The sequence below is a fragment of the Hypanus sabinus genome, chromosome 1 (genome assembly GCF_030144855.1).
Source record: "Hypanus sabinus isolate sHypSab1 chromosome 1, sHypSab1.hap1, whole genome shotgun sequence".
NCBI lineage: Eukaryota > Metazoa > Chordata > Chondrichthyes > Myliobatiformes > Dasyatidae > Hypanus > Hypanus sabinus.
In genome coordinates this window covers 58033148-58060309 of record NC_082706.1, presented here as the reverse complement: position 1 = coordinate 58060309, position 27162 = coordinate 58033148, and the positions used below count along the sequence as shown (strand labels likewise).

General features: G+C 42.2%; 1 protein-coding gene across 6 annotated transcripts in view; it reads right to left on the bottom strand.

The window, feature by feature from the left end:
- The window catches only part of LOC132394096 (gastrula zinc finger protein XlCGF57.1-like), a 35389-nt gene extending 8706 nt beyond the window's left edge, over nt 1-26683 (bottom strand). The window contains exons 1-3 of one of the 6 annotated variants that reach the window (XM_059969840.1): nt 26539-26683; nt 24741-24907; nt 1049-6545 (exon numbers count right to left, since the gene is read on the bottom strand). In XM_059969840.1, coding sequence (XP_059825823.1) covers nt 4473-6098 — 1626 coding nt within the window. In that variant the 5' untranslated portion in view covers nt 6099-6545; nt 24741-24907; nt 26539-26683 and the 3' untranslated portion in view covers nt 1049-4472. Of the gene's footprint in view, nt 1-1048; nt 6546-17581; nt 17647-24740; nt 24908-24993; nt 25047-25882; nt 26072-26538 lie in introns of those variants that run through there. The other 5 variants (XM_059969856.1, XM_059969848.1, XM_059969865.1 and 2 more) reach the window with 5 other exon arrangements.
- Between the last annotated feature and the right edge of the window lie 479 nt (nt 26684-27162).

The following is a 27162-nucleotide window of genomic DNA, read 5'->3' as shown; positions in this document are numbered from 1 at the left end:
CAGACGATGCCAAGAGAAACCAGCCACAATCCAATACATTCCAGGATCCTGCAGCAGTTTAATTCAATCTGATTTCTTATGCAGGTACAATCAAGTGGTAAATATCATTCACCAAAATCTTGCTTTAAAATACAAACTCATGAACGACTACCATAACTTCATTAAGGCACCATAAATTCAAGACTGATCCACTTAAGTACCAGAGACAGAGTTTAAAACACAACTGATTTATTTGTCTCAGATTTAGAATATTAAAGTCTAGTCCCATTAAAGGTGAATGTGCAGCAGAAGAAACTCCTCCCATGCCCAGTGACCAGGGTGCAGAACTGGGTGTGGTGAGCAGCAGCAATAATTGCAGAGTTCAGCACCGACAGTCACTCTCAAGTTTGCATTCAGCAATGGTGATCGACAAATACACAGCATGCAGCTTAATGAAATTTTCTCACATTGTGTACCTGTTAATGTGTCACTAGTGTAACATGCTGTAAGGATTCACTGCTAATGTAATGGCCTCTCTGTAATATTTCACTGCTGAGCTAATGGTTTCTCTGTAGCAACATTTAGGTTACGACGAGAGATAAGACCATAAGACAAAGCAGCAGAAGTCTGCCATTCGGCCCATCGAGTCTGCTCTGCCATTTTTTCATGAGCTGAACCAATCTCCCCTTTAGTCCCACTTCCCCACCTCATCATATCCCTTGATGCCCCAACTACTCAGATACCTATCAATCCCTGCCTTAAATACACCCAATCACTTGGCCTCTGCTGCTGACCGTGGCAATAAATTCCAATAATTCACCACCCTCTGGCTAAAAAAAATTCTTCACACCTCTGGTCTGAATGGGCGCCCTTTAATCCTTAAGTCATGCCCTCTCGTACTACACTCCCCCACCATGGGAAATGTAGGCCTTCTGAAAATACAAATACACAACATCCACTGCATCTCCCTTGCCTAGCCTACTTGTAATTTCCTCAAAAAATTGCACTAGGCTTGTCAGGCAGGATTTTCCTTTAAGGAAACCATGCTGAGTTCTGCCTATCTTGTCAAAAGCCTCCAGGTACTCCGTAAACTCATCCTTGACAATCGACTCCAACAACTTCCCAACCACTGATGTCAAGCTAACAGGTCTATAATTTCCTTTATGCTTCCTTGCCCCCTTCTTAAATAGCGGAGTGACATTTGCAATCTTCCAGTCCTCCGGAACGAGAGCAGAATCTCTTGACTTTTGAAAGATCATTGCTAATGCCTCCGCAATCTCCACAGCTACTTCCTTCAGAACACAAGGATGCATTCCATCTGGTCCAGGAGATTTATCTACCCTTAGAATATTCAGCTTCCTGAGTACTTTCTCTGTCGTAATTGTGATTACGCATATTTCTCTTGCCTGACACCCTTGAGTGCCCGGTATACAGCTGATGTCTTTCTCGGTGAAGACTGATGCAAAATACTCGTTCAGTTCCTCTGCCATGTCCTTATCTCCCATTACAATTTCTCCAGCATCATTTTCTATCGGTCCTATATCTACTCTCACCTGTCTTTTACTCCTAATACACATGAAAAAGCTTTTAGCATCCTCTTTGATATTATTTGCTAGCTTCCTTTCATAATTTATCTTTTCCTTCTTAATGACCTTCTTAGTTTCCTTTTGAAAGCTTTTAAAAACTTCCCAATCCTGTCTTCCCACTAATTTTTTCTTCCTTAATTGCCCTCTCCTTTTATTTTGGCTTTTACTTCTTTTTTCAACCATGGTTTCAACCTTTTTCCACTCGAAAATTTCTTTTTTTGGAATATATCTATCTTGCACCTTCCTCACCTCCCGTATAAACTCCAGCCATTGCTACTCCGCCGTCCTTCCAACTGGTGTCCCTTTCCAGTCAACTTTCGCCAGTTCCTCTCTCATGCCACTGCCCTTCCTCCACGTCAGATTTCGGCTTCTCTTTCTCAAATTTCACAGTGAACTCAATCTTGTTATGATCACTGACTCCTAAGGGTTCCTTCACCTCAATCTCTCTAATCACCTCTGGTTCATTACACAATACCCAATCCAGTACAGCTGATCTCCTAGTGGGCTCAACAGCAAGCTGTTCTAAAAATCTCGTAGATATTCTACAAATTCTCTCTCTTGAGATCGAGTGCCAACCTGATTTTCCCAATCCACGTGCATGTTAAAATCCCCTACAATTATCAAAACACTGCCCTTCTGGCAAGCCTTTTCTATTTCCTGTAGTAATTTGTAGTTCACATCACTGCAGCTGTTAGGAGGCCTGTATATAACTGCCATCAGGGTCCATTTACCCCTGCAATTTCTTAGCTCAATCCATAAAGTTTCTGCACCTTCCGAGCCTATGTCAACTCTAATGATTTAATATCGTTTCTTATCAATAAAGCCACGCCACCCCCTCTGCCTACCTGCCTATCCTTCAAATACACCACGCATCCTTGGACGTTCAGCTCCCAGAGACATGCACCCTTTAGCCACATCTCAGTGATGGCCACAATATCATACCTGCCAATCTGTAGCTGTACGACAAGATCATCCACCTTATTCCGAATACTGTGCGCATTTAAAAAACACCTTAAGTCCATTATTTGGTACTTTTTGCTTTTACTTCACTGCAACTTTATTGCACTGCAACTCATCCCAATGGCTGAAAAATTTGCCCCATTCCATGCCTGTCCTTCCTGACATCCTTACTACTCACTATCTTAGATCTATTTCTGTTTTGCCTCTCCTCTGCTCTATCATTCCCGTTCCCAACCCCCTGCCAAATTAGTTTAAACCCCCTATAACAGTTCTATTAAACTCTCCTGCCAAGATATTGGTCCCCTTCGGGTTCAGGTGTAACCCGTCCTTTTTCAAAAGGTCATACTTCCCCCAGAGGAGATCCCAATGATCCAAGAATCTGAAACCCTGCCCCCTGCACCAGTCTCTCTGCCACACATTCATCTGCCTGATCCTACTATTCTTGCCCTCGCTAGCACGTGGCCCAGGTAGCAATCCTGAGATTACTACCCTGGAAGTCCTACTTCTCAGCTTCCTTCCTAATTCCCAGAAATCTCTCTTCAGGACCTCCTCCCTTTTCCTATCTATGTGATTGGTACCAACATGTACCAAGACAGATGGCTGCTCAACGTTTCCCTTCAGGATATTTTGGACCCTATCCGAGACATCCCGTACCCTGGTACCTGGGAGGCAACCCACCAAGCGGGTATCTCTATCATGGTTACAGAATCTCCTGTCCGTTCCCCTCACTACGGAATCCCCTATGACTACCACAATACTCTTCTCCCTCCTTCTGTCCTGCACAACAGTGCCAGACTCCCGGTCACCGTGGCCTTTCCCTGTCAGATCATCCCCGTCAACAGCGTCTAAAACAATATATTTGTTCCTGAGGGGGACAGTCACAGGGGTGCTCTCCACTATTTTCCCTTCCCTCTCCTGACAGTCACACAATTTTCTGACCCCTGTAACCTAGGGATCACTACCTATCTGTAGCTCCTGACTATCACCTCTTCACTTTCCCTAATAAGCAGTAGGTCATCAAGCTGCAGCTCCAGTTCCCTAACACGGTCTCTGAGGAGCTGCATCTCGGTGCACCTGGTGCAGATGTGGCCATCAGGGAGGCTGCAGGTCTCCCAGGATTCCCACATCTGACACCCCGAACAAAGCACAAATCTTGTAGACATGCTACTTAATTCTACAAGAATGAAATAATGAAAAATAAGCCTACCCAACCACTTACCTCGCCAAACACATGAACTTTTTAAACCGTTAGCTCATACTGTTAGCTGTGTGAGCCCTGCTGTTCCTTCGTCTGTCCAGGCCGTTTCATCAAGGGGAAAAAAGAGAATTGATGCCTTGCACTCGCCTCTTCCCATTACCGCCTAAACCCTTTGAGCCAAAGACCTGCACTCTGCTGCCTGCTGTATAGGGTGGTCTTCTTTTTTAAACTCTCCACACTGTCCTGTCTACGTCACACGGGCCTCTGCAGTCTCACCCTTCTTGTACTGAAGAAAGTTTTTTTTATAAAAACTGTCTTCCTTCAGGGTTTAGCTCTGATGCTGCACTTCTTGTCCCGATGAAAAGAACAGGGTTTTGGAATGGGGGCTATCCAATGACAGAAATGTTGTTCTTTCTTGTGAGTCTGGAAGAGAGATTTTCATGGTCTTTATCCAGGGAGAGATGAGAAGATGCGACTAGAGAGAGTGAGCTATTTTTCTATTTTTTGTTTTCTTCACTAACCCTATAGTCAAAGTAAGAATTATAAAGCTCAATCGTTTGATCACACATTCTGTACCGTTTTTCATTTTGGGGTACTGATCCGTAACAGGGGGCACATCACGCAGCATCCACTCAAATGAAGTCTGGCCCGGATCACCTCCAATAATATGCTGTCAGCTTAAGCGGGAGTTACATAAGGTTAGATGACTGAGTGAATCTCTTCCCACATTTACAGCAGATGAACGGCCTCTAGCCAGTGTGAACTCGCTGGTGTTTCTTTAGGTGGGATGAGCAAGTGAATCCCTTCCCACACACTGAGCAGGTGAACGGCCTCTCTCCAGTGTGAACTCGCTGGTGTTTCTTTAGGTGGGATGAGCAAGTGAATCCCTTCCCACAGACTGAGCAGGTGAACGGCCTCTCTCCAGTGTGAACTCGCTGGTGTGCTTGTAGGCTGGATGACCAATTGAATCCCTTCCCACATTCTGAGCAGGTGAATCGCCAGTGCCCAGTGTGAACTCGCTGATGTTTGTGTAGGTGGGATGAGCAAGTGAATCCCTTCCCACAGACTGAGCAGGTGAACGGCCTCTCCCCAGTGTGAACTCTCTGATGTACCTTCAGTTGGGATGAACAAGTGAATCCCTTGCCACAGTCCGAGCAGGTGAATGGACTCTCCCCAGTGTGAACTGACTTGTGTGCCAGGAGGTCCGATGACTGAGTGAATCCTTTCCCACATTCTGAGCAGGTGAATCGCCAGTGCCCAGTGTGAACTGACCGGTGTGCTTGCATGTGGGATAACCGAGTAAATCTCTTCCCACAGTCTGAGCAGGTGAACGGCCTCTCCCCAGTGTGAACTCTCTGATGTACCATCAGTTGGGCTGACCGAGGGAATCCCTTCCCACAGTCTGAGCAGGTGAACGGCCTCTCCCCAGTGTGAACATGCTGATGTACCTTCAGTTGGGCTGACCGAGGGAATCCCATCCCACACTCTGAGCAGGTGAACGGCCTCTCCCCAGTGTGAACTCGCTGGTGTACCTTCAGTTCAGATGACAAAGTGAATCCCATCCCACAATATGAGCAGGTGAACGGCATCTCCCCAGTGTGAACTGACCGGTGTCTCAGTAGTTGGGATGACTGACTGAATCCTTTCCCACATTCTAAGCAGGTGAATGGCCACTCCCCAGTGTGAATTGACCGGTGTGCTTGTATGTGGGATAACTGACTGAATCTCTTCCCACAGTCCGAGCAAGTGAACGGCCTCTCCCCAGTGTGAACTCGCTGATGTACTTTCAAATGAGATAACTGAGTGAATCCCTTCCCACAATCCGAGCAGGTGAATGGCCTCTCCCCAGTGTGAACTCGCTGATGTACCTCCAAATGAGATAATCGTGTGAATCCCTTCCCACAGTCCGAGCAGGTGAATGGCCGCTCTCCAGTGTGAACTCGCTGATGTACTTTCAAATGAGATAACTGAGTGAATCCCTTCCCACAGTCCGAGCAGGTGAATGGCCTCACCCCAGTGTGAACTTGCTGATGTACCTCCAAATGAGATAACTGAGTGAATCCCTTCCCACAGTCTGAGCAGATGAACGGCCTCTCCCCAGTGTGAACTCGCTGATGTACGTCCAAATGAGATAACTGAGTGAATCCCTTCCCACAGACTGAGCAGGTGAACGGCCTCTCTCCAGTGTGAACTCTCTGATGTACCTTCAGTTGGGATGAGCAAGTGAATCCCTTCCCACAGTCTGAGCAGGTGAACGGCCTCTCCCCAGTGTGAACTCTCTGATGTACTGTCAGTTTAGATGAGCAAGTGAATCCCTTCCCACAATCCGAGCAGGTGAATGGCTGCTCCCTGGTTTGAACTCTCTGCTGAGCCATTAGGTCAGATGACCGAGTGAATCCTTCCCCACAAGTTCAGCAAATGACCAGCCTCTGCCCAGTGTGAACTAACCGGTGTGTCCACAAGTGGGATGAACAACTGAATCCCTTCTCACCCACAGAACAGGTGAATGGCCTTGTGCAGTGTGAACTTGCTGAGGCACCTTCAGTTGATATGACTATTTGTATCCATTCACACTGCCTGAGCAGATGAATGGGATTCCCCCTGTGTAAAATGACAGGCGTGCCAGTCAGTCAGATGGCCGAGTGAATCCCTCCCCACAGTCTGAGCAGGAAGGATGATCGAGTGAATCCCTCCCCACAGTCTGAGCAGGAAGGATGATCGAGTGAATTCCTTGCTCCACTTCTTAAATATCTGGACAGAGACAGCAAAACTGGCGTGTCCTGTTCGAAATTCCCACAGATAAATTCCTTTTCATTTTTAACCTGTAAAAAGATTTACAAAATACGTCAGACAACATTTCAGATGAGATCCCTTGAGTTGTCAAGGTGTAATCTAGCATAACACTGTTACAGTGAAGTTAAACCCAAGTTGTAGAGAGAACTAACTGGGCACAGTGCTGGTAACTGGAATGACCAAACTCTCTGATGCTCTTCCTGTCTCTATAAGAATGGGGCATTTCTGCCATCACCAATCTGTGACCTGGCTCAGTCTGACTATCTCCATTGGTATTACTCCGTGTTTCCACTGAGCCGTTTGGGTTCCTGGCCCCACAGTAACTGAAACACTCTCACACAAATAGCCAGCAGTGCATTCCACGCACCCACCACTTTCTGTGGAAAAAAACTTACCCTGACATCCCCTCGGTATCTATTTCCAAGCACCTTAAAACTATGCCCCCTCGTGTTATCCATTTCACCCTTGGGAATAAACCTCTGGCTATCCACACCATCAATGCCCCTCATCATCTTATAGACCAAAAACAGGCTCCAAACATAAACAAGGAGATTATACATTGCTTTGAGCATTTGTTGGAAGTATACAAAATTATGAGGGTATAGAGACGGTAAATGACAACAGCTTTTTCCACTGAGGTTGGGTGGGACTACAACCTGAGATCACGTTTAAGTGGGGAAGGTGAAAATTCAACGGGAGCATTTGGTAAGGCTCTTTACTGAAATGGTCGTGAGAGTGTGGGAACGAGCTCGGTTTCACCATTTAAAGGAAGTTTGGATGGGAGTCTGGGTATGGAGGGTGATGTCCTGGTGCTGGTAGTTGCTTTAGACAGCTTAAATGTAGCCTGTTACAAACTGAACCTCTCCATGTTTCTATGACAAAGAAGCTGGTCAAACTTGATTGGAAGGGCAAAGGTAGGAATTATGACGGAGCAGCAATGGCTGGAGTTTCTGGGAGCAATTCGGGAGCAGAGTGATCGATACATCCCAAAGAAGTGGAAGTATTGGAAAGGCAGGAGGACACAACCGTGGCAGAAATGAGAAACCAAAGCCAACGTAAAAGCCAAAGGGAGTGCAAACAGAAGAGCAAAAATTATTGTGAAGCTTTTAGAAACCAGCAGAAGATGATTAAAAAAGTCAGCTGAGCTCAGGGTGTGGAATGGTGATATTGTAGTCATTAATGAGTCTTGGTAGCACCCAACAGTCTGAGGCATTTACAGGAACAAAATATATGGGGCCTCAATATCTCTTGAACACCAAGGTTCCCTACACCAGTTACCTTTCAACTTTTATTTTGGCTGGCACATACAAACTAGACACCCTCAAAATTTCACTTATGAAGGCTTCCTGCTTATCAAGTACTCCTTTGCCAGAATACAGCTTGTCCCAAACCACACTTAGCAGGTCCTTTCTGATACCATCAACATTGAACTTTCTCTAATTTAGAATCTCAACCCATGGACCAGACCTCTCTTTTTCCATATTTACTTTGAATGTCATGGCATTATGATCACTGATTCCTGTCACCAGCCCTAGCTCATTTCCTAACAGCTTATTGAACACCTCTATGTCGGGAATTCTACGTACTGATTAAGGGCACATTTCACAAACTCTACCCCATCTAGTCCTTTTACAGTTTGAGAGTCACAGACAATATTTGGAAAGTTAAAATCATTTACTGAATCAACCTTTTGTTTCTTGGCATGGTCTGCGATCTCCATATAAATTTGTTCCTCTAAATCCCTCAGACTGTTGGGTGCAACCAAGTCCCAGTAATGGCTACAATATCATAATTCCGTCCTGAGTTCATCTGGATTTCCTACAATGCTTCTTGCATTGTGATATACACATCTCAGCATATTCATCGCACCATGCTCAACCATTTGATTGCTGACTCTATCTGAGGTTTGAAATCCTAAGAATTTTCTACACGGAGACAATTGAGAGAATCCTGACTGGCTGCATCACTGCCTGGGGTGGTAACTGTACTTCCCTTAAACACAGGATCCTGCAGAGACTGGTGCCGACAACCCAGCGCATCTGCAGATGTGAACTTCCCATTATTCAGGGCATTTACAGAGATACTTGTGTAGAAAGGACCCAGACGATATTGGGGACCCAATTCACCAGAACCACACACTGCTCCTGCTGCTGCCATTCAGGAAATGGTCCCACATCAAAAGGACCAATCATTTCTGGGACAACATCTTCTGCTAGGCCAATCAGACTGATTCATTCATGCTGATACAATTGCATTTCCTTGTTTTATTGTCTGTCCTATATACAAACTATTTATTATAAATTACAGATTGCACATTTAGATAGAGACGTAACATAAAGGTTTCTACTCCTCATGTAATAAAGTCAATTTAATTCAATTCACCCTCTCCACTATCTATTCTGTCATTATGGCTCCCATCTCCCCTACAACTTATTTTAACCACATCACCTCCTCCCCCCCATACTAGTATTAGCAAGCCCTACCTCTTGTTCTGTTCCCCTAACTAACAAAACCCCTATCACCCATTTGACTTTACTCTGCCAGGTAATTCCACCCCCCCAACAATTTCTATAGTAGTCCATCTGTTGTGCGAGACAGCAACAACAGTACTCTGTGATCGCTATTTAACCTCATTCCCCTTCCTGACTCTCAACCTGTTTCCGGTGTCCTGCACCTTGGGTATAATTCACCTCTCTTCATGTCAAATCTATCAGCCCCTCCAACTCCTGGATGATCCGGAATTCATCCATTTCAAATTCCAACTCCTTACAGTGCAGGGTTACAAACTGCAGCCGGATGCACATCTTGTAGATGAGGGCATCAAGGCCACGAGATCTCCCCACCTTCCCCCCAATCTCCCCTCTAATTTGTAATGACCAGTGTATACATAAATCTTGTACTGTGCATGTATTTTACCCAGTGACATGTGCACAGTAAATTTTCTGCAGAGTGGTTTTCATTTGAACGGCTAGCAAATCATTGTCAATAAGAACATTGATCACCTCTAGGTTTGATAGAGTTCATCTGCACTCTCACACAAACCATGCAGCACGCTTGTAAAGGGTACTGAAGGATTTTCTCACCAGAGCTTTTGCACATTGTCCACGTGCGGTTTGCTTGCCAAATTATGTTTTAAAAAGTCAGATTTCCAAGTATCACTCCACTTCTTCTCATTTGTAAAAACTCTTCAGCAACTTTTGCATCACCACAATACACACAGGTAACACCAGTTTCTATATTGGACATAAATATTTCCCCTGAACCCTCCAGACGAATTGAGGGTATATGAAAAAAAAATAATTTTGAACCTATGTAACCTCTGGCTAAAAAAACAATTGGGACTGAATAGGAATTTTTGTACTGAAGTAAACTCAGTCTCCAGCAGGTAGCTAAGACAGGCTCATTACCAGTTCACTGCAGCTTGCAGAGAGACACACTGAGAGCTGGTAACATCATACATTGTACCCTCATTTGAGTAAAGGAAGAAGGACTTGCAGATAAGGACAGGAATGAACTCTGTCTGTAATTAAGTCCGGACCCTGCAAAGGGAATAACTGTTAAGGACAGGACAGTACATCCATCTGTAATTAAAACTTTGATCTAGTGAACACTCTTAACTAAGTAATTAAGTTTTGCACCAACAGACTTGGTGGACATACCAGTTGAAACAACATCTTGCAAGAGTAATATATGGGGCTTACTATGTATAAACAGATGGCTGTAACCTGACTGAGTCAGTCCACTTGTCAGACGGTGGCAGTGCTTACGTGCCTTCCCTTTGACAACTGGGTCTCATTCTCCTGCAGGAGAATACACAATAAACTGTGGAGACTTTAAGAAGCTGGTCTCCCGAGTTTTATTCATATTCAACTTTAACATTTGGCATCATGAACAGGATCCCAATATCGGTCGTGCCAAACAGATGGGCTGAGTAAGCGACTGGACCACTCTGGGGAATACGGAGACCGACCGGGCAACCAATAGGTACCTGACTTATTGTCACTCTCCGTTAGTTCCTTTGGAGGTACGGTCTCTCGCCCAAGGCCGATCGCATAACCTTGACAGGATTGGGAAGGAATCCGTCGGGAGACTCGTATAAGGTATGCAAAATTTTACTAAGTGGGCAGGTGGTGGTCACGGGTAAATTTATCAATTGAGCAGTAGGTGCCAGCCGGGCAAATTTATTAAGTGGGCAAGAGGATTTGTGCCGAGTAAATTACTTAGAGAACAGGGGTCAATTGCAGTCGAGTGATATGAGTGGGCCAGGAGCAGCCCTACAGGCAAAGAGGCTAGACTGCGTAGGCGCGTGACGTAGCGCTCCAATGGTTTAAAAAGGAAGACCGCCATACACAGCGGCCATCGTTGGAGAGGGCTGAGACAGAATGGGTCGAATCGGCTCAATCTGGCTTCTGCAAGAACAGGCAGAGGCGGTTTGAACAGGGCACAACTGCGCAAGCACGTGTAAGTCAGTGGGAGAATTTAAATAGCGAGCAGAGGCTCAGTACAAGCTTCACTGCAGGTGAGGTAAGATCCTTTAATTAATCTAATTAGATTAGGAGTAGGTAATGAAGGCAGAAGTTAGGGCAGTTGAGTGCTCCGTTTGCAGTATGTGGGAAGTCAGTGCGAGCACTGTTGTCCCTGATGACTACACCTGCAAAAGGTGCATCCAGCTGCAGCTCCTGACAAACCAGGTTAGGGAGCATTCATCATTAAGGACCCTCATCACGCAGGGCATGCCTTTTTCTCATTGCTGCCATCAGGAAGGAAGTACAGAAGCCGAATGATTCAAAAAGTGCTTCTTCTGCTCTGCCATCCAATTGCTGAATGGACATTGAACCCATGAAGAATACCTCGCTATTTCCTATTCTATTTTTTGTACTAGATATTGACACATACAACTATAACACAGACGCAAATATTTGATAGAGATGGAGGGGGGGGAGAGGGGGAGAGAGGGGGAGAGAGGGGGAGAGAGGGGGAGAGAGGGGGGGAGAGGGGGGGAGAGGGGGGGAGAGGGGGGGAGAGGGGGGGAGAGGGACGGGGAGGGGGACGGGGAGGGGGACGGGGAGGGGGACGGGGAGGGGGACGGGGAGGGGGAGGGGGAGGGGGAGGGGGAGGGGGAGGGGGGGGAGGGGGAGGGGGAGGGGGGGGAGGGGGAGGGGGAGGGGGGGGAGGGGGAGGGGGAGGGGGAGGGGGAGGGGGAGGGGGAGGGGGAGGGGGAGGGGGATGGGGAGGGGGAGGGGGATGGGGAGGGGGAGGGGGATGGGGAGGGGGAGGGGGATGGGGAGGGGGAGGGGGAGGGGGAGGGGGAGGGGGAGGGGGAGGGGGAGGGGGAGGGGGAGTGTGTGTGTGTGTGCGTGCGCGCGCGCGCGCACCCCGGTCAAAATTTCTGTACTGTAAATAGTTAAGTGAGTAGAAGATGAACTGATCTCCAAAAGTCATAAAGTTAAAAATGAAACATTCTTTTCAACATTTTAAGCAAGATTAGTTTTTAGAGTGAAAAAAAGGAAAGGAACATCATGCAAATGTTTAGGCATCCCAAGAGATTTGAGCTCTCAGATAATTTTTACCAAGGTCTCAGACCTTAATTAGTTTGTTGGGGCTATGGCTTGCTCACAGTCATCATTAGGAAAGGCCAAGTGATGCAAATTTCAAAGCCTTAAAATACCCTGACTCCTCAAACCTTGTCCCAACATCAGCAGCCATGGGCTCCTCCAAGCAGCTACCTAGCACTCGGAAAATTAAGTAATGCCCACAAAACAGGAGAAGACTATAAGAAGATAGCGAAGCGTTTTTTATGTAGCCATTTCCGCAGTTTGTCATGTAATTAAGAAATTAACAGTTAACAGGAATGGTGGAGGTTCTTGGAAGACCAAGAAAACTTTCTAAGAACTGCTCGTAGGATTGCTAGAAAGGCAAATGAAAACCCCCGTTTGACTGCAAAAGACCTTCAGGAAGACTTAGCAGACTCTGGAGTGGTGGTGCACTGTTCTACTGTGCAGTGACACCTGCACAAATATGACCTTCATGGAAGAATCATCAACAGAAAACCTTTCCTGTGTCCTCACCACAAAATTTGGTGTCAAAAGTTTGCAAAGTAACATCTGAACAAGACTGTTGCATTTTGGAAACAAGTCCTGTGGACTGATGAAGTTAAAATAGAACTTTTTGGCTGCAATGAGCAGAGGTATATTTGGACAAATAAGAGTGCAGAATTTCATGAAAAGTACACCTCTCCAACTGTTGAGCACCGAGGTGGATCGACCATGCTTTGTGCTTGTGTTGCAGCCAGTGGCACAGGGAACAATTCACTGGTAGAGGGAAGAATGAATTCAATTAAATACCAACAAATTCTGGAAGGAAACATCACACCGTCTGTAAAAAAAAACTGAAGCTGAAATGAAGATGGCTTCTACAACAGGATAATGATCTTCCTTTCTTTCTTTTTAAATCTTTTTATTAGTTTTAAACAAACATAAATGAAACATGAATGCAAAGTGTTTGAGTGTACATAATTAATGGTTTAAATAGACATTCAGATATATAATAATAAAAATATATAACCTCTCAAACTCAGAACATTAATGAACAAAGTAAAAAGAAAAAAAAAAGAAAGACCCCAAAAAAAAGAGAGAGAAAAAAAACAAAAAAAAAACACTAACCAACATGGGCCATTGAATAATATTACGTACATATACAGTAGTGCCAATAACTCCGAACCTCCATCCAAATAATTAAGAATAATATAAGTAAGGTTTAGGAAAAGACAATTCAACTCATATGAAAATGTTGAATAAATGGTCTCCAAGTTTCTTCAAATTTAACTGAAGGATCAAAAACCACACTTCTATTTTTTTCTAAACTCAAACAAGAAATAGTTTGAGAAAACCACTGAAATACAGTTGGAGGATTAATTTCTTTCCAATTCAATAAAATAGATCTTCTAGCCGTTAATGTAACAAATGCAATCATTCATTGAGATGAAGCAGATAAACGATTATTATCTGTCATCGGTAAACCGAAAATTGCAGTAAGAGGATGCGGTTGGAAATTAATATTTAAAACTCTTGAAATAATACTGAAAATATCTTTCCAATAATTTTGTAAACAAGGACAAGACCAGAACATATGAGTCAATGAAGCAACATCAGAATGACATCTATCGCAGGTTGAATTAAGATGAGAATAAAATCGAGCCAGTTTATCCTTAGACACATGAGCTCTATGTACAACCTCAAATTGTATTAGGGCATGTTTAGCACAAATAGAGGACGAATTTACAAATAACACCATTTTTTCCTATTGCTCAGTAGATATAGGAAAATGCAACTCTTCTTGCCATTCCTTCTTAATTTTTTCTGATACATCTAACTGTAAATTCATAATCATCTCATAAATGATGGCTACTAAACCCTTTTGATAAGGATTAAGGGCTAAAATTCTATCTGTAATGTCCAATGGACATTCTTCCGAAAAAGACTGGAACTCATTATACAAAAAATTTCTAACTTGAAAATATCTAAAAAAAAATGGGTTTTAGGTCAATTATATTTATTAGATAGCTGTTCAAAGGACATACTGTTATCATCCAGAAACAGTTCACGAAAACATGTTATACCTTTGTTTTCCATAAAAGAAAAGCTTGATCCATAGATGAAGGCCGAAAAAAATAATTAGATATTATAGGACATGATAAAATAAATTTATTCAAACCAAAAAATTTACGAAATTGAAACCAAATTCGTAATGTATATCTGACTATAGGATTAGTTATCTGTTTATTCAATTTGAATAAAGAAAAAGGAAGTGAAGATCCTAAGATTGAAATCTGTGAAAAATCTTGCACAGGTTTACATTCCAAATTTACCCATTGTGGGCAAGTAGCTATCGTCCATTCTTTTGTCCAGAATATTAAATACCGTTTATTGACTGCCCAATAGTAAAATCTTAAGTTTGGTAAAGCCAAGCCGCCCTCCTTCTTAGGCTTCTGTAAATATTTTTTGTAAATATTTTCTGTAAATATCTAGGATTTTGTAAATATATCTAGGATTTTGTAAATATTTTCTGTAAATATCTAGGATTTTTGTTCTGCCACAAGTAAAAGATATTTTAGAGTCAATAGTATCAAAAAAAGCTTTAGGAATAAAAATTGCTAATGCTTGAAATAAATATAAGAATTTAGGTAGTATCGTCATCTTAATAGCATTAACTCTACCAACCAATGACAAAGATAGTGCAGACCACCTAATAGCTAGTTGCTTAATTTGATCAATTAAAGGTAAAAAGTTAACCTTAAATAAATTTTTATCTTTTTTAGTAATTTTAATACCTAGGTAAGTAAAATAATCTGTAACAATTTTATATGGTAAATGTTTATAAATTGGAACTTGCATATTTAATGGAAATAGGTCACTCTTGTTAAAATTCAATTTATAACCAGAAAAATTACTAAATTGAGCAAGCAAAGACGAAATAGCAGGGATAGATCTTTCAGGGTCAGATATATATAATAACAAATCATCAGCATATAATGATACTTTATACGTCCTCTCCCCACGGGTAATAACCAGAATGTTAGGTGATTCACGAATAGCTATAGCCAACGGTTCTAAAGCAATGTCAAATAGTAAAGGACTTAAAGGGCAACCTTGCCTTGTACCACGAAATAGCTGAAAAAAAGGGGATCTTTGATTATTGGTAAAAACCGAAGCTAAAGGTTTATGCTATATTAATTTAATCCATGATATAAATTTTGAACTAAAATTAAATTGTTGCATTGTAGTAAATAAATATGGCCATTCAACTCTATCAAATGCTTTTTCAGCATCTACAGAAATAACATGTTCTGATATTTTAGATGAAGAAGTATAAATAATATTAATTAATATTCTAATGTTAAAAGATGAATAGTGATTTTTAATAAATCCAGTCTGGTCTTCAGAAATAATTCGAGGTAATATATTTTCTAATCTAATAGCCAAAATTTTACTGAAAATCTTAAAATCCGTATTTAATAAGGATATAGGCCGATAGGATGCACATTCAGTGGGGTCTTTATCTTTTTTAAGAATTAAAGAAATAGAAGCTTCATAAAAAGATTGTGGCAATTTACCTACACTTAATGCATCTTTAAAAATTTTACAAAGCCAAGGAGAAAGTATAGAAGAAAAAGATTTAAAAAATTCTACAGGAAAACCATCTGAACCAGAAGCTTTACAAGAATTCATTAAAAAAATAACCTTTTCTATTTCAGACTCCGTAATAGGTGTATCTAAAATTACGTTATCCTCAACAGTTACTTTTGGAATATTCAATTTCCTTAAAAATTAATTTATTATAGAAGAATCCTTAGTGAATTCTGATTGATATAAGGAATTATAAAAATCTTGAAAGGCTCTATTTATCACTTTGTGGTCGATCGTCAGAGTACCATCTTGTTTCCGAATCCTAGTAATCTGTCCTTTATCCGAAACAATTTTCAATTGATTAGCCAGTAATTTACCAGACTTATCTCCATGCATATAGAATTGAGTTTTGGATTTAATTAACTGACTTTCAATCGAAGAGGATAATAATAAAATATGTTTCATTTGAAGTTCCACTCTTTCTTTATAAAGTTCTTTACCAGGGGTCATTGAATAAATCTTATCAATTGCTTTGATTTTATCAACTAATGTTAATATTTTAGAATTAGTTTGTTTCCTAACTCCAGCAGAGTATGAAGTAATCTGTCCATGAATATATGCTTTAAAAGTATCCCACAAAATTCCACTAGAGATCTCTGCTGTAGAATTTGTTGAGAAAAACAAATCAATTTGTTTAATAAAGTTAACAAAGTCTAAATCCTGCAATAAAATAGGATTAAACCTCCAAAATTTAGCATTGATATATGAATCCTTTATTTTAATAGACAACTTCAGAGGTGCATGATCAGATATGGTAATGCAGCCATATTTACAATCAGTAACATCTGTGAGTAAATGGTGATCAATGAAAAAGTAATCAATTCTTGAGTAATTATGATAAACATGGGAAAAGCATGAAAACTCTTTGTCATTAGGGTGTAGAAAACACCAAATTTCACAAATAGCTGAATCAATCATAAAAGAGTTAATAAGAGAAGCCGATTTATTCGGAAGAGTTTGGGTAGGCTTGGATCTATCCATCACAGGGTTTAAACAACAGTTAAAATCCCCACCCATTATCAGTCTATATTGATTCAGATTAGGAAAGGATGTAAATAAGCATTTAAAAAATCCAAGACAATCAGTATTTGGAGCATAAACATTAACTAAAACAACTTTTTGATTAAAAAGTAGACCAGTAATAAGCAAAAATCTACCTTGTGGATCTGAAATTGTTTCATGATGTATAAAAGAAGTTGATGAGTCTATAAAAATAGAAACACCTCTTACTTTGGCTTGCCAATTTGCATGATACTGTTGACCCTTCCAAAACCTAAAAAAAGCTGACTATCCACCTTCCTTACATGAGTCTCCTGCACAAAAATAACATTGGCATTCATTCTATTGAATACTTTGAATATTTTTTTCCATTTGATCGGATGATATAAACCATTAGTATTCCAAGAAACAAAATTAATAATCCTATCCATATTGACAATATTTATTACAGTTAACACAGAAGTTTAAAAAAAAGGGAAACTCATGAACCCGGAAGAAGGAAGTGAGTTCAAGGAGAAACCGGAAGTCACGGCACTGCAACTATTTTTGCAGTTTCATATAGGCCCATGAAATAAAACTATGCAAAAAGCAAGCAAAAAGAGAAAAAAGAAAAAGAAAAATCCCCCTCCCTCCACCCTCGAAACCCCAGGAAAAAAGCCAAAAAGAGGCAAGCAGGCAATCTAATACTAAAATTACCCCCGTGTCTCAGGACGGCAACTCAAGACAAAAAAAAAGAAAAAAATTCAAACAACCCATATTATAAGAAAGGGTTAATACAACAAAAGTTAAAATATAAAATTAGTATTATATATATATATATAACAAAAAGGTTAAAAAAATTAAATTGATAAAACCCATAAATAAATACCACTAAATTAATATTTTAAATGAGAGTTTAAAACTTTCAAACTCATCAAAACGGATATGACGTTCCAAGCACTGGAGTCTGTCGGGAAGAAGAAACGCCATTTTATTATTATTTTTTTTAATCTTAATACTTAAATGTTAAAAATATAAAAAAGCTTATACAAACTTAAAAAAAGGAACCCTAATCAGTTATTTTCAAGGTTAATAGATTAATAACCAAAAAAAAAAGAGAACTTTTACAATATATAAAAAATACATGTCACCCAATGTGGAAGAGATTGAGAATCCCAGATGGTCTGTTGCCTCCCTGGTGCCAGGGTCTGCGATTTCTTGGATCGAGTTCTCAGTATTCTCAAGAGGGAGGGTGAGCAGCCAGATGTCGTGGTCCATGTAGGGACCAATGACATGAGCAGAAAGAGTGAGGAGGTCATGAAAGGTGAGCTTAGGGAGCTAGGTAGCAAGTTAAAGGACAGGACCTCCAGGATAGCAATCTCAGGATTGCTACCAGTGCCACGTGCGGGTGGGTTTAGAAATAGTAAGATAGTGCAGATCAACACGTGGTTGAAGACATGGTGCAGCAGGGAGGGCTTCAGATTTATAGACAATTGGGCAGTCTTCCCAGGGAAGTGGGACCTGTTCCGGCAGGACGGTTTAAATCTGAACTGGAGGGGGACAAATATTCTTCCAGGTAGGTTCAGCTAGTGAGGCTCGAGTAGATTTAAACTAGATTTAAACTAGTAGGGAGGGGAACCAGAGTGTAGGAAGAGACGTATGGGAGAAGGAAGAAAAAAACAGAGGAAGAGGTGGAGAACTTCTTAAATGCATTTATTTTAATGCTAGGAGCATTCTAAGAAAACTGGATGAGCTTAGAGCATGGATTGATACCTGGAAATATGATGTTGTAGCTATTAGTGAAACATGGCTGCAGGAGGGGTGTGATTGGCAACTAAATATTCCTGGATTTCGTTGCTTCAGGTGTGATTTAATCGGAGAGACAAGAGGGGGAGGTGTTGCGTTGCTTTTCCGAGAAATTATTACAGCGGTGCTCTGGCAGGATAAATTAGAGGGCTCATCTAGGAAGGATATTTGGGTGGAATTGAGGAATGGGAAAGGTGTAGTAACACTTATATGGGTGTATTATAGACCAACTAATGGGGAGTGAGAATTGGAGGAGCAAATTTGTAAGGAGATAGCAGATATTTGTAGTAAGCACAAGATTGTGATTGTGGGAGATTTTAATTTTCCACACATAGACTGGGAAGCCTATACTGTAAAAGGGATGGATGGTTTGGAGTTTGTAAAATGTGTGCAGGATAGTTTTTTTGCAGCAATACATAGAGGTACCGACTAGAGAAGGGGCAGTGCTGGATCTTCTGTTAGAGAATGCAATAGGTCAGGTGATGGAGGTATGTGTTGGGGAGCACTTCGGGTCCAGTGATCACAATGCCATTAGTTTCAATATAATTACAGAGAAGGATAGGACTGGACCCAGGGTTGAGATTTTTAATTGGAGAAAGTCTAACTTTGTGGAGATGCAAAAGGATTTAGCAGGAGTGGATTGGGACAATTGTTTTATGGGAAGGATGTAATAGAGAAATGGAGGTCATTTAAAGGTGAAATTTTGAGGGTGCAGAATCTTGATGTTCCCGTTAGGTTGAATGGAAAGGTTAAACGTTTGAGAGAGCCATGGTTTTCATGGGATATTGGAAATTCGGTTAGAAAAAGAGAGATATCTACAATAAATATAGGCAGCATGGAGTAAATGAGTGCTCGAGGAATATAAAGAATGTAAGAAGAATCTTAAGAAAGAAATTAGAAAAGCTAACAGAAGATAAGAGGTTGCTTTGGCAAGTAAGGTGAAAATAAACCCTAAGGGTTTCTACAGTTATATTAATAGGAAAAGAATAGTGAGGGATAAAATTGGTCCCTTAGAAAATCAGAGTGGACAGATATGTGTGGAACCGAAAGAGATGGGGAGATTTTGAACAATTTCTTTTCTTCGGAAATCACTGAGGAGAAGGATATTGAATTGTGTAAGGTAAGGGAAACAAGTAGGTAAGTTAAGGAAACTATGACTACTAAAGAAAAGGAAGTCCTGATGCTTTTAAGGAATATGAAAGTGGATAAATCTCTGAGTCCTGACAGGATATTCCCTAGGACCTTGAGAGACATTAGTGTACAAATACCAGGGACATTGACAGAAATATTTCAAATGTCATTAGAAATGGGGATGGTACCGGTGGATTGGAGTATTGCTCATGTGGTTCCATTGTTTAAAAAGGGTTCTAAGAGTAAACTTAGCAATTATAGGCCTGTCAGTTTGACGTCAGTGGTGGGTAAATGAATGGGAAGTATTCTTAGAGATGGTATATATAATTATCTGGATAGACAGGGTCTGATTCAAAACAGTCAACACGGATTTGTGCGTGGAAGGTCATGTTTGACGAATCTTATTGAATTTTCTGAAGAGGTTACTAGGAAAGTTGACGAGGGTAAAGCAGTGAATGTTGTCTATATGGACTTCAGTAGGGCCTTTGACAAGATTCCACACAGAAGGTTACTTAGTAAGGTTCAATCATTGGTATTAATACTGACGTAGTAAAATTGATTCAACAGTGGCTGGATGGGAGATGCCAGAGAGAAGTGGTGGATAACTGTTTCAGGCTGGAGGCAGGTGACTAGTGGTGTGCCTCAGTATCTGTACTGGGTCCATTGTTGTTTGTCATATACATTAAAGTTCTGGATGATGGGGTGGTAAATTGGATTAGTAAGTATGCAGATGGTACTAAGATAGGTGGCGTTCTGGATAATGAAGTAGGTTTTCAAAGTTTGCAGACAGATTTAGGCCAGTTAGAAGAGTGGGCTGAACGATGGCAGATGGAGTTTAATGCTGATAAGTGTGAGGTGCTACATTTTGGGAGGAATAATCCAAATAGGACATACATGGTAAATGGTCAGCCATTGAATAATGCAGCAGAACAGAGTGAGCTAGGAATAATGGTGCACAGTTCTCTGAAGGTGGAATCTCATGTGGGTAGGGTGGTGAAGAAAGCTTTTGGTATGTTGGCCTTTATAAATCAGAGCATTGAGTATAGGAGTTGAGATGTAATGTTAAAATTGTACAAGGCATTGGTAAGGCTGAATTTGGAGTATTGTGTACAGTTCTGGTCACCGAATTATAGGAAAGATGTCAACAAAATAGAGAGAGTACAGAGAAGGTTTACTAGAATGTTACCTGGGTTTCAGCAGCTAAGTTACAGGGAAAGATTGAACAAGTTAAGACTTTATTCTTTGAAGTGTAGAAGGTTGAGGAGGGACTTGATAGAGGTAGTTAAAATTATGAGGGGGATAAATAGAGTTGACGTGGATAGGCTTTTTCCATTGAGAGTAGGGGAGATTCAAACAAGAGGACATGAATTGAGAGTTCGGGGGCAGAAGTTTTAGGGTAACACGAGAGGGAATTTCTTTACTCAGAGAGTGGTAGCTGTGTGGAACGAGCTTCCGGTAGAAGTTGATATTGTCATTTAAAGAAATATTGGATAGGTATATGGACAGGAGAGGAATGGAGGGTTATGGGCTGAGTGCAGGTCGGTGGGACTAGGTGAGAGTAAGCGTTCGGCAGGGACTGGAAGGGCCGAGATGGCCTGTTTACGTGCTGTAATTGTTATCTGGTTATATATGTATGAATATTGGGTAAGTAGTCTTTATAGGCTATTTAGTATAATGTATTGATATATTTTTTTCCTTGCAGTCTTTACTCTTATATGCAGATTAATAAAAATATTGGAAAGAAAACACTCTTTTAATATTGACCGAACCCGAGACATTGTATCCCATCTCTGGGCAATTTAAGGCCATGAAGTCGGCCGCACCAACTGCCCCCCCCACCGTCCGGATCACCGTGAATGAAGGACAGACTCTCCCATTCATTCCGCGATACACCCTCAAGCCCGGTGTAACGTTTTATGAGGACAAAAGCTCTTTTTTGGATCCAGAAGGAAAACAATATTCTGGCTATGCGATATTAACGGAGAGTGAAGTAATTGAACAGGCCTCCTTTGAAGCAGATGTCTCTGCCCAGAAGTCTGAGCTGTTTGCTCTGACTCGTGCCAGTAACCTAGCAACAGACAAAAGTGCAAGTACTTACACAGACTCCCGTTATGCATTTGGAATTGTGCGTGACTACGGGGCTCTGTGGGAACATGGGGATTCCTGACTTCCTCTGGCCACCCCATTAGTAAACAACTTACTCACCGCTCTACAGCTACCTTGAATTTTGGCTATTATTAAATGTGCGGCCCACACCCACATGTTCAACCAGGTAACTGAACACAATGCTTTAGTGAATAAGACAGAGAAATGTACGGCACAACCCTCGGTAGCTGTCGTCCCCTTGGGTTCCCGTCAAGCAACCTTCCGTGACTTAAGCAGAATGAGTTTGTCAGACGTGCAGGATGTACTTACTTTTCAGAAGGATGCCTCTGAGGAGAAGCACAAGCTGTGGTCCCAGATGGGGTGCCAGAAAGACCCGACCTAGGTTTCTGGATCACCCCAGCGGGACAGGTTAGTGTTCCTGCACAGTTTTTACCAATATAGGTTGATTATATACATAATTGTACACACCTGGGAAAGGAGGGAATGGTTGGTAATCTGTATCCTGCACTCCAGGTACCACTCCCTTGACAGGTGAAATTTTTTCCTGTCTACAAGTTGATTTGATTGAATTGCCTAGAGTACATTGCTATAGATACTGCTTAGTTATTATAGACGTGTTTAGTAGATGGATTGAAGCTTTTCCAACTACCAATAATACTGCTATGACTGTTGTGAAGATATTATTACGGGATATTAATTCCCAGAGACACTGAGCTCTGACGTTCCCACACTTTGTGGCAAAAGTAAACGAAGGGGTATGTAACAAACTAGCTATCAAGCAACAATTCCACTGTGTACACAACCCACGGGCCACTGGCATAGTGGAAAGAGCCAATGGCACTCTGAAGAGTAAATTGGCCAAACTAACAGCGGAGACTGGACTCACTTGGTTGAAGGTCCGACCACTAGCCAAATTCCACATGAGGGTTACCCCGCAGGGGAGAACGGGTTTGTCACCAGTTGAAATCATTTATGGACGGCCCATGAGGACACCCTGGACACCAAGACCTTCTGTACCACTGCTCCCAGAACGTCTACCAGCAAAATTGGATATGCATACCCTCGGGGAAGAGATGGGGAAATATATATGCCAACTAACCAAAATTCTCCAAGCATTACATTCACAGGTACAACAGGCTCACAAGGAAGAGAACTACCCCACAGAGAGGAGTGACTATCCCACCATAGAACCTGGGAATTTTGTCCCGATCAGAACTGGGATCGAGGGAAACTCGGACCTCGGTGGAGAGGACCATATCAGGTGATTCTGACCACTCCCACGGCTGTGAAACTGAAGGGGCAATCTCCGTGGATATATCGAACAGACTGCAAATGTGTTACTGAAGGAACTGAGTAGAAGGACTCTCTCGGACTAAAGGGAAATGTATTGGTTGATAGTGGACTGATGAAACCTTAGGTTTCCAGCCGTGGACTGTCATTTTAAGAGAAAGTGCCTGAGTAACATCATAACACTCATAACACCTAACTTTTGATTGTTTTGCATGAGTTGTTATATTACATGTAGATACAAATAAAGGTAGTGCTGTTAACATCAAAACCAGACTCCAGGTGTGGCCTATTGCTGCTGGTTCATTTAAACCGTTACGGGTATGTAATCGTGGTGTTCGTGTTTATGTCTTTGAGAGGGCTCACTACAGCATCCAGGGGTCCCCATGTTAACACCTTTCTGTCTCTTTGTCACACCGATACCAAACAGGTACAACTGGGGGCCTGCTGGGTTTGTGCTGAAATTGCACAGCATGCTCAAATTATGATTCCAATGTCAGTAATCCTGCTCAACCAGAGAGAGGAACTCTCAGCCTGTGCTTTCTCGGGGAAGTGAGGTGAGGAACTGTGGTCCCTCTTGCTGTCAGTGTTTAATTAATTTGGCTGCAGCACTTGAGGAGCTGGCCACAATACTGCAGGGGCCCTGACAGAAACACAGGGCCAAGTAACAGAAATATTCACTGAAATGATTGCAATCCGGCAAACGTATGGCTTTAGATTTTATCCTAGATGAGAAAGGGGGAACCTGTGCTATTATTGACACAGAATGCTGCACCTATATCCCTGATGAGTCTACTAACATTACATCCCCTCCAAGCACAATGCCCAGGAGAGTGACAGCATCAAGAAAGTAGGGCAGGAATTACACGGGTTCACCGAAGGATCGAAATGGTGCTCTTTGAAGGCCAGTTCGGTAATTTGTGGGGCATGCTGTTGCTTCATGGCCTAACAATTGTACATATCATTGTTATAATTATTGTTGTACGCTGTTTTTACCCACTGATAAGTCAATGCTGTACTTCATTGCTTTCTCTGTAAAAAAATTACTGCTTTGTTGATCATGTAATAATCAAAAGGATGGAGTGATAAAGTATGTAAAAGGGTTAACACCTTGTTAAAAAATAGCACCCTGTTTTCTGACAGAAACTGCTGATGATCAACAGATGTGCTAAGCCATGCTGAGTCATATTTCTTCTTGAGGGTAGCCAGCTATGGTTTCAGGATGGTTATCTCCTTGTGCACTCATGCGTAGAGATAGGACAGCTTCAGTCTGCTCTGTGTGTTTAAGCCATTAAGACTATTTAGTAATTTGACTTTAGGGGCTGTCATGTAGTAAATAACTTTGGCTACAGCCTGTCTTGTGTGGGGGGTATCTAGACAGATATATCTGTGGTGTAAGGGGAATTGTTGCTCAGTTAATGGATTGGGCAGGAAAAGTCATAGACTGTTTCTGTTTGAACAATTAACTGAGTAAGCCCTGGGTGCTTGGAATAAAGAGGTTGTACTTATACGGGGTCTCAGTGACTTTATCCAGTGATTTCCACAGAATGGGAGTGGTTTTAAAGGGCTGGGCTGCTGGAAGAACATCACTAGACCTGGATTGCATCTGGGTCTGACAGAGGAATAACTGGTTCTTCTGGGCACATTCAGTCTCACTCCAACTATTCCCTACCTTCCCTTGTACAGGTATGTAATGTCTAAAGGACCAGAGTTTGAGTAAATGAGACTCACCAAGCTTTCTCCTGACTGAATCACTGGAATCTCCGAGTCAGATGGGTTCCCTCAGTCTCCAGTTGATGCTCTCAGTCCTCGTTCATTTGTTGCTGTTCCCTCGTCTTCGGTCGTGGTTTGCTTCCAGTTGGGGATTTTTCTTCCAATAAATCTCTCACTGGATCTAACTTTAAATTGAAAGATAATGAAGCACAGTAACAATAAAAAAGAGAACCAAACATTTCTGCTTAATGGTTCTAAAAACAAAACTCACCGAAATCTAAATATTGAAGGCAAATACACAGTAGTGATCTCAGTGAACCTTTTATTCTCCCTCATACGTCACAAAACAATATGGGATAAGCAGGAGCCATCATTCAGTCATGGTGAGACATAAGACACAGGAACAGAATTAGGTGATTCGATTCATCTGGTCTGCCCCACCACTCAACCATGGCTGATTTTTATTCCAACACCATGTTCCTGCCTTCCCCCTGTAACCCTGTAGCTACTTAGCAATCTGGAATATATTAATCTGTCATAAATATACCCAAATGGCAGGCTCAAACAAACTCTGCGGGAACAAATGCCATACTTCAGACATCTTTTGGCCAAAATAATTTTCTCAACTCAATTTTAACAGGAAGCATCTTTATTCTGAGACTGTGCTGTCAGATCACAGACTCTCCGTCTGATGGAAACATCCTCTCCTTGTCCACGGTATCCAGGCTTTTCAGCATTCAGTACGTTTACTTAACCGTACATCTCCCCACCACACCACCATCCCTCTGAACTCCATTGAGCACAGGTCCAGAACCATCAGATGCTCCTCATACATAACACTGATCATTCCTGAGATTATTCTTGTAAACCTTGTTGGCAACAACTGTACTGAACACATTTCCGGGAATAACAGATAAATTGGTACCAGGATAATTTTCAGGGAAAAGTTGTGCTTTCTTAACTGTTCTACTATCACAGAACGAGCCAATTCCATTTCCAGGTTTAAACAAGTCCGTTTCAGGAAATATAAGCCATTGCAGGGTGAATGTAATAAATAGAAACTGGAATTACCAGAAACGCTCAGCAGCTGAGGAACAGCTGTGGGGAGAGGAACAAACTTTACAATTCAATTAAAAACGTTCGTCAGAATGACCTCAAACCTTTTCAGATGTTAGTGCAGATCTCCAGCAACTTGAGATGCTGCCTGATTTCCTGCGAGTGACAGTGAGGGGGGATTTCCAAAAACAGTTTGAACACCAAACTCACGGGTCTACTTCTACTGTTCTAAACAACGGGGCAGCCCATCCGGGGACTGTCCACCCACACCACGTGATCTTACGTCAAAAGCGGAGGGCGGGGCAGATCGGGGCACACCGCCTCACGTGACCCGTTGGCAGGCTTTCCATTTCATTTAGAAACATAGAAAATAGGAAATAGGTGCAGGAGAAGGCCATTCGGCCCTTCGAGCCTGCACCGCCATTCAGTATGATCATGGCTGATCATCCAACTCAGTACCCTGTACCTGCTTTCTCTCCATACCCCCTGATCCCTTTAGCCACAAGGGCCGTATCTAACTTCCTCCTAAATATAGCCAATGAAGCGGCCTCAACTGTTTCCTGTGGCAGAGAATTCCACAGATTCACCACTCTCATTTCTACGGAAACTAACAGCCTGGGCTCCTGGTTTGCATCGTTCAATGCCGATCCAGTGAAGCTGACACATTTCTGACGAGCCCAGATGACTGGGTACTAAATGAGTAATCGGCCCTCAGGGCCAACATCGGATCTCCCCGGTCGGGATCGGTCTCAATACTCACCGACGCAGACAGTGATACCGACCCGCGGCTCTCGGCGATAATCCTTTAGCGACCCCACAGACGATCCATTCCTGCGCTGAGCGGAAAGGAAACACGGTCACACGGAGACAGTGAGCATGCGCGAATAGATTGTTACATCATCCGGAGGGCGGGGCCTCGGAAACAGTCGCGCAGATGCTGCCCGTCTGTGGTTAAATGGGAAGGACAAACGTAATCACGTGACCGGTGGGGTCTCCCACCCCAGGAAAAATATATCGTCTGTCCACTCTATCTTTTCCTCTCGTAATCTTGTAAACGTCCATCCAGTCTCACCCCAGCCTGCGCTACTCGACAACAACATTTTGTCCAACGTTTCGCTATCGCTCATACTCTCCAATCCAGGCAGTATCCCGGTAAACCGCTTCTGCACCCTCTCCAAAGCCCCGACATCCTTCCGAGAATGGGGGCGAACAGAACTGTATCAAACACTCCAGATGAGGTCTAACTAGTTTTATAAAGCTGTGTTACGAACTGTAACGTTTTAGAAGCGAACCAGCAGCAACAGAGATCACACTGGAGTCTGATTTTAATGTTGAAACCACTCACTTTATTAGTATCTACTTACAGTAACTTAATGAAATAAAG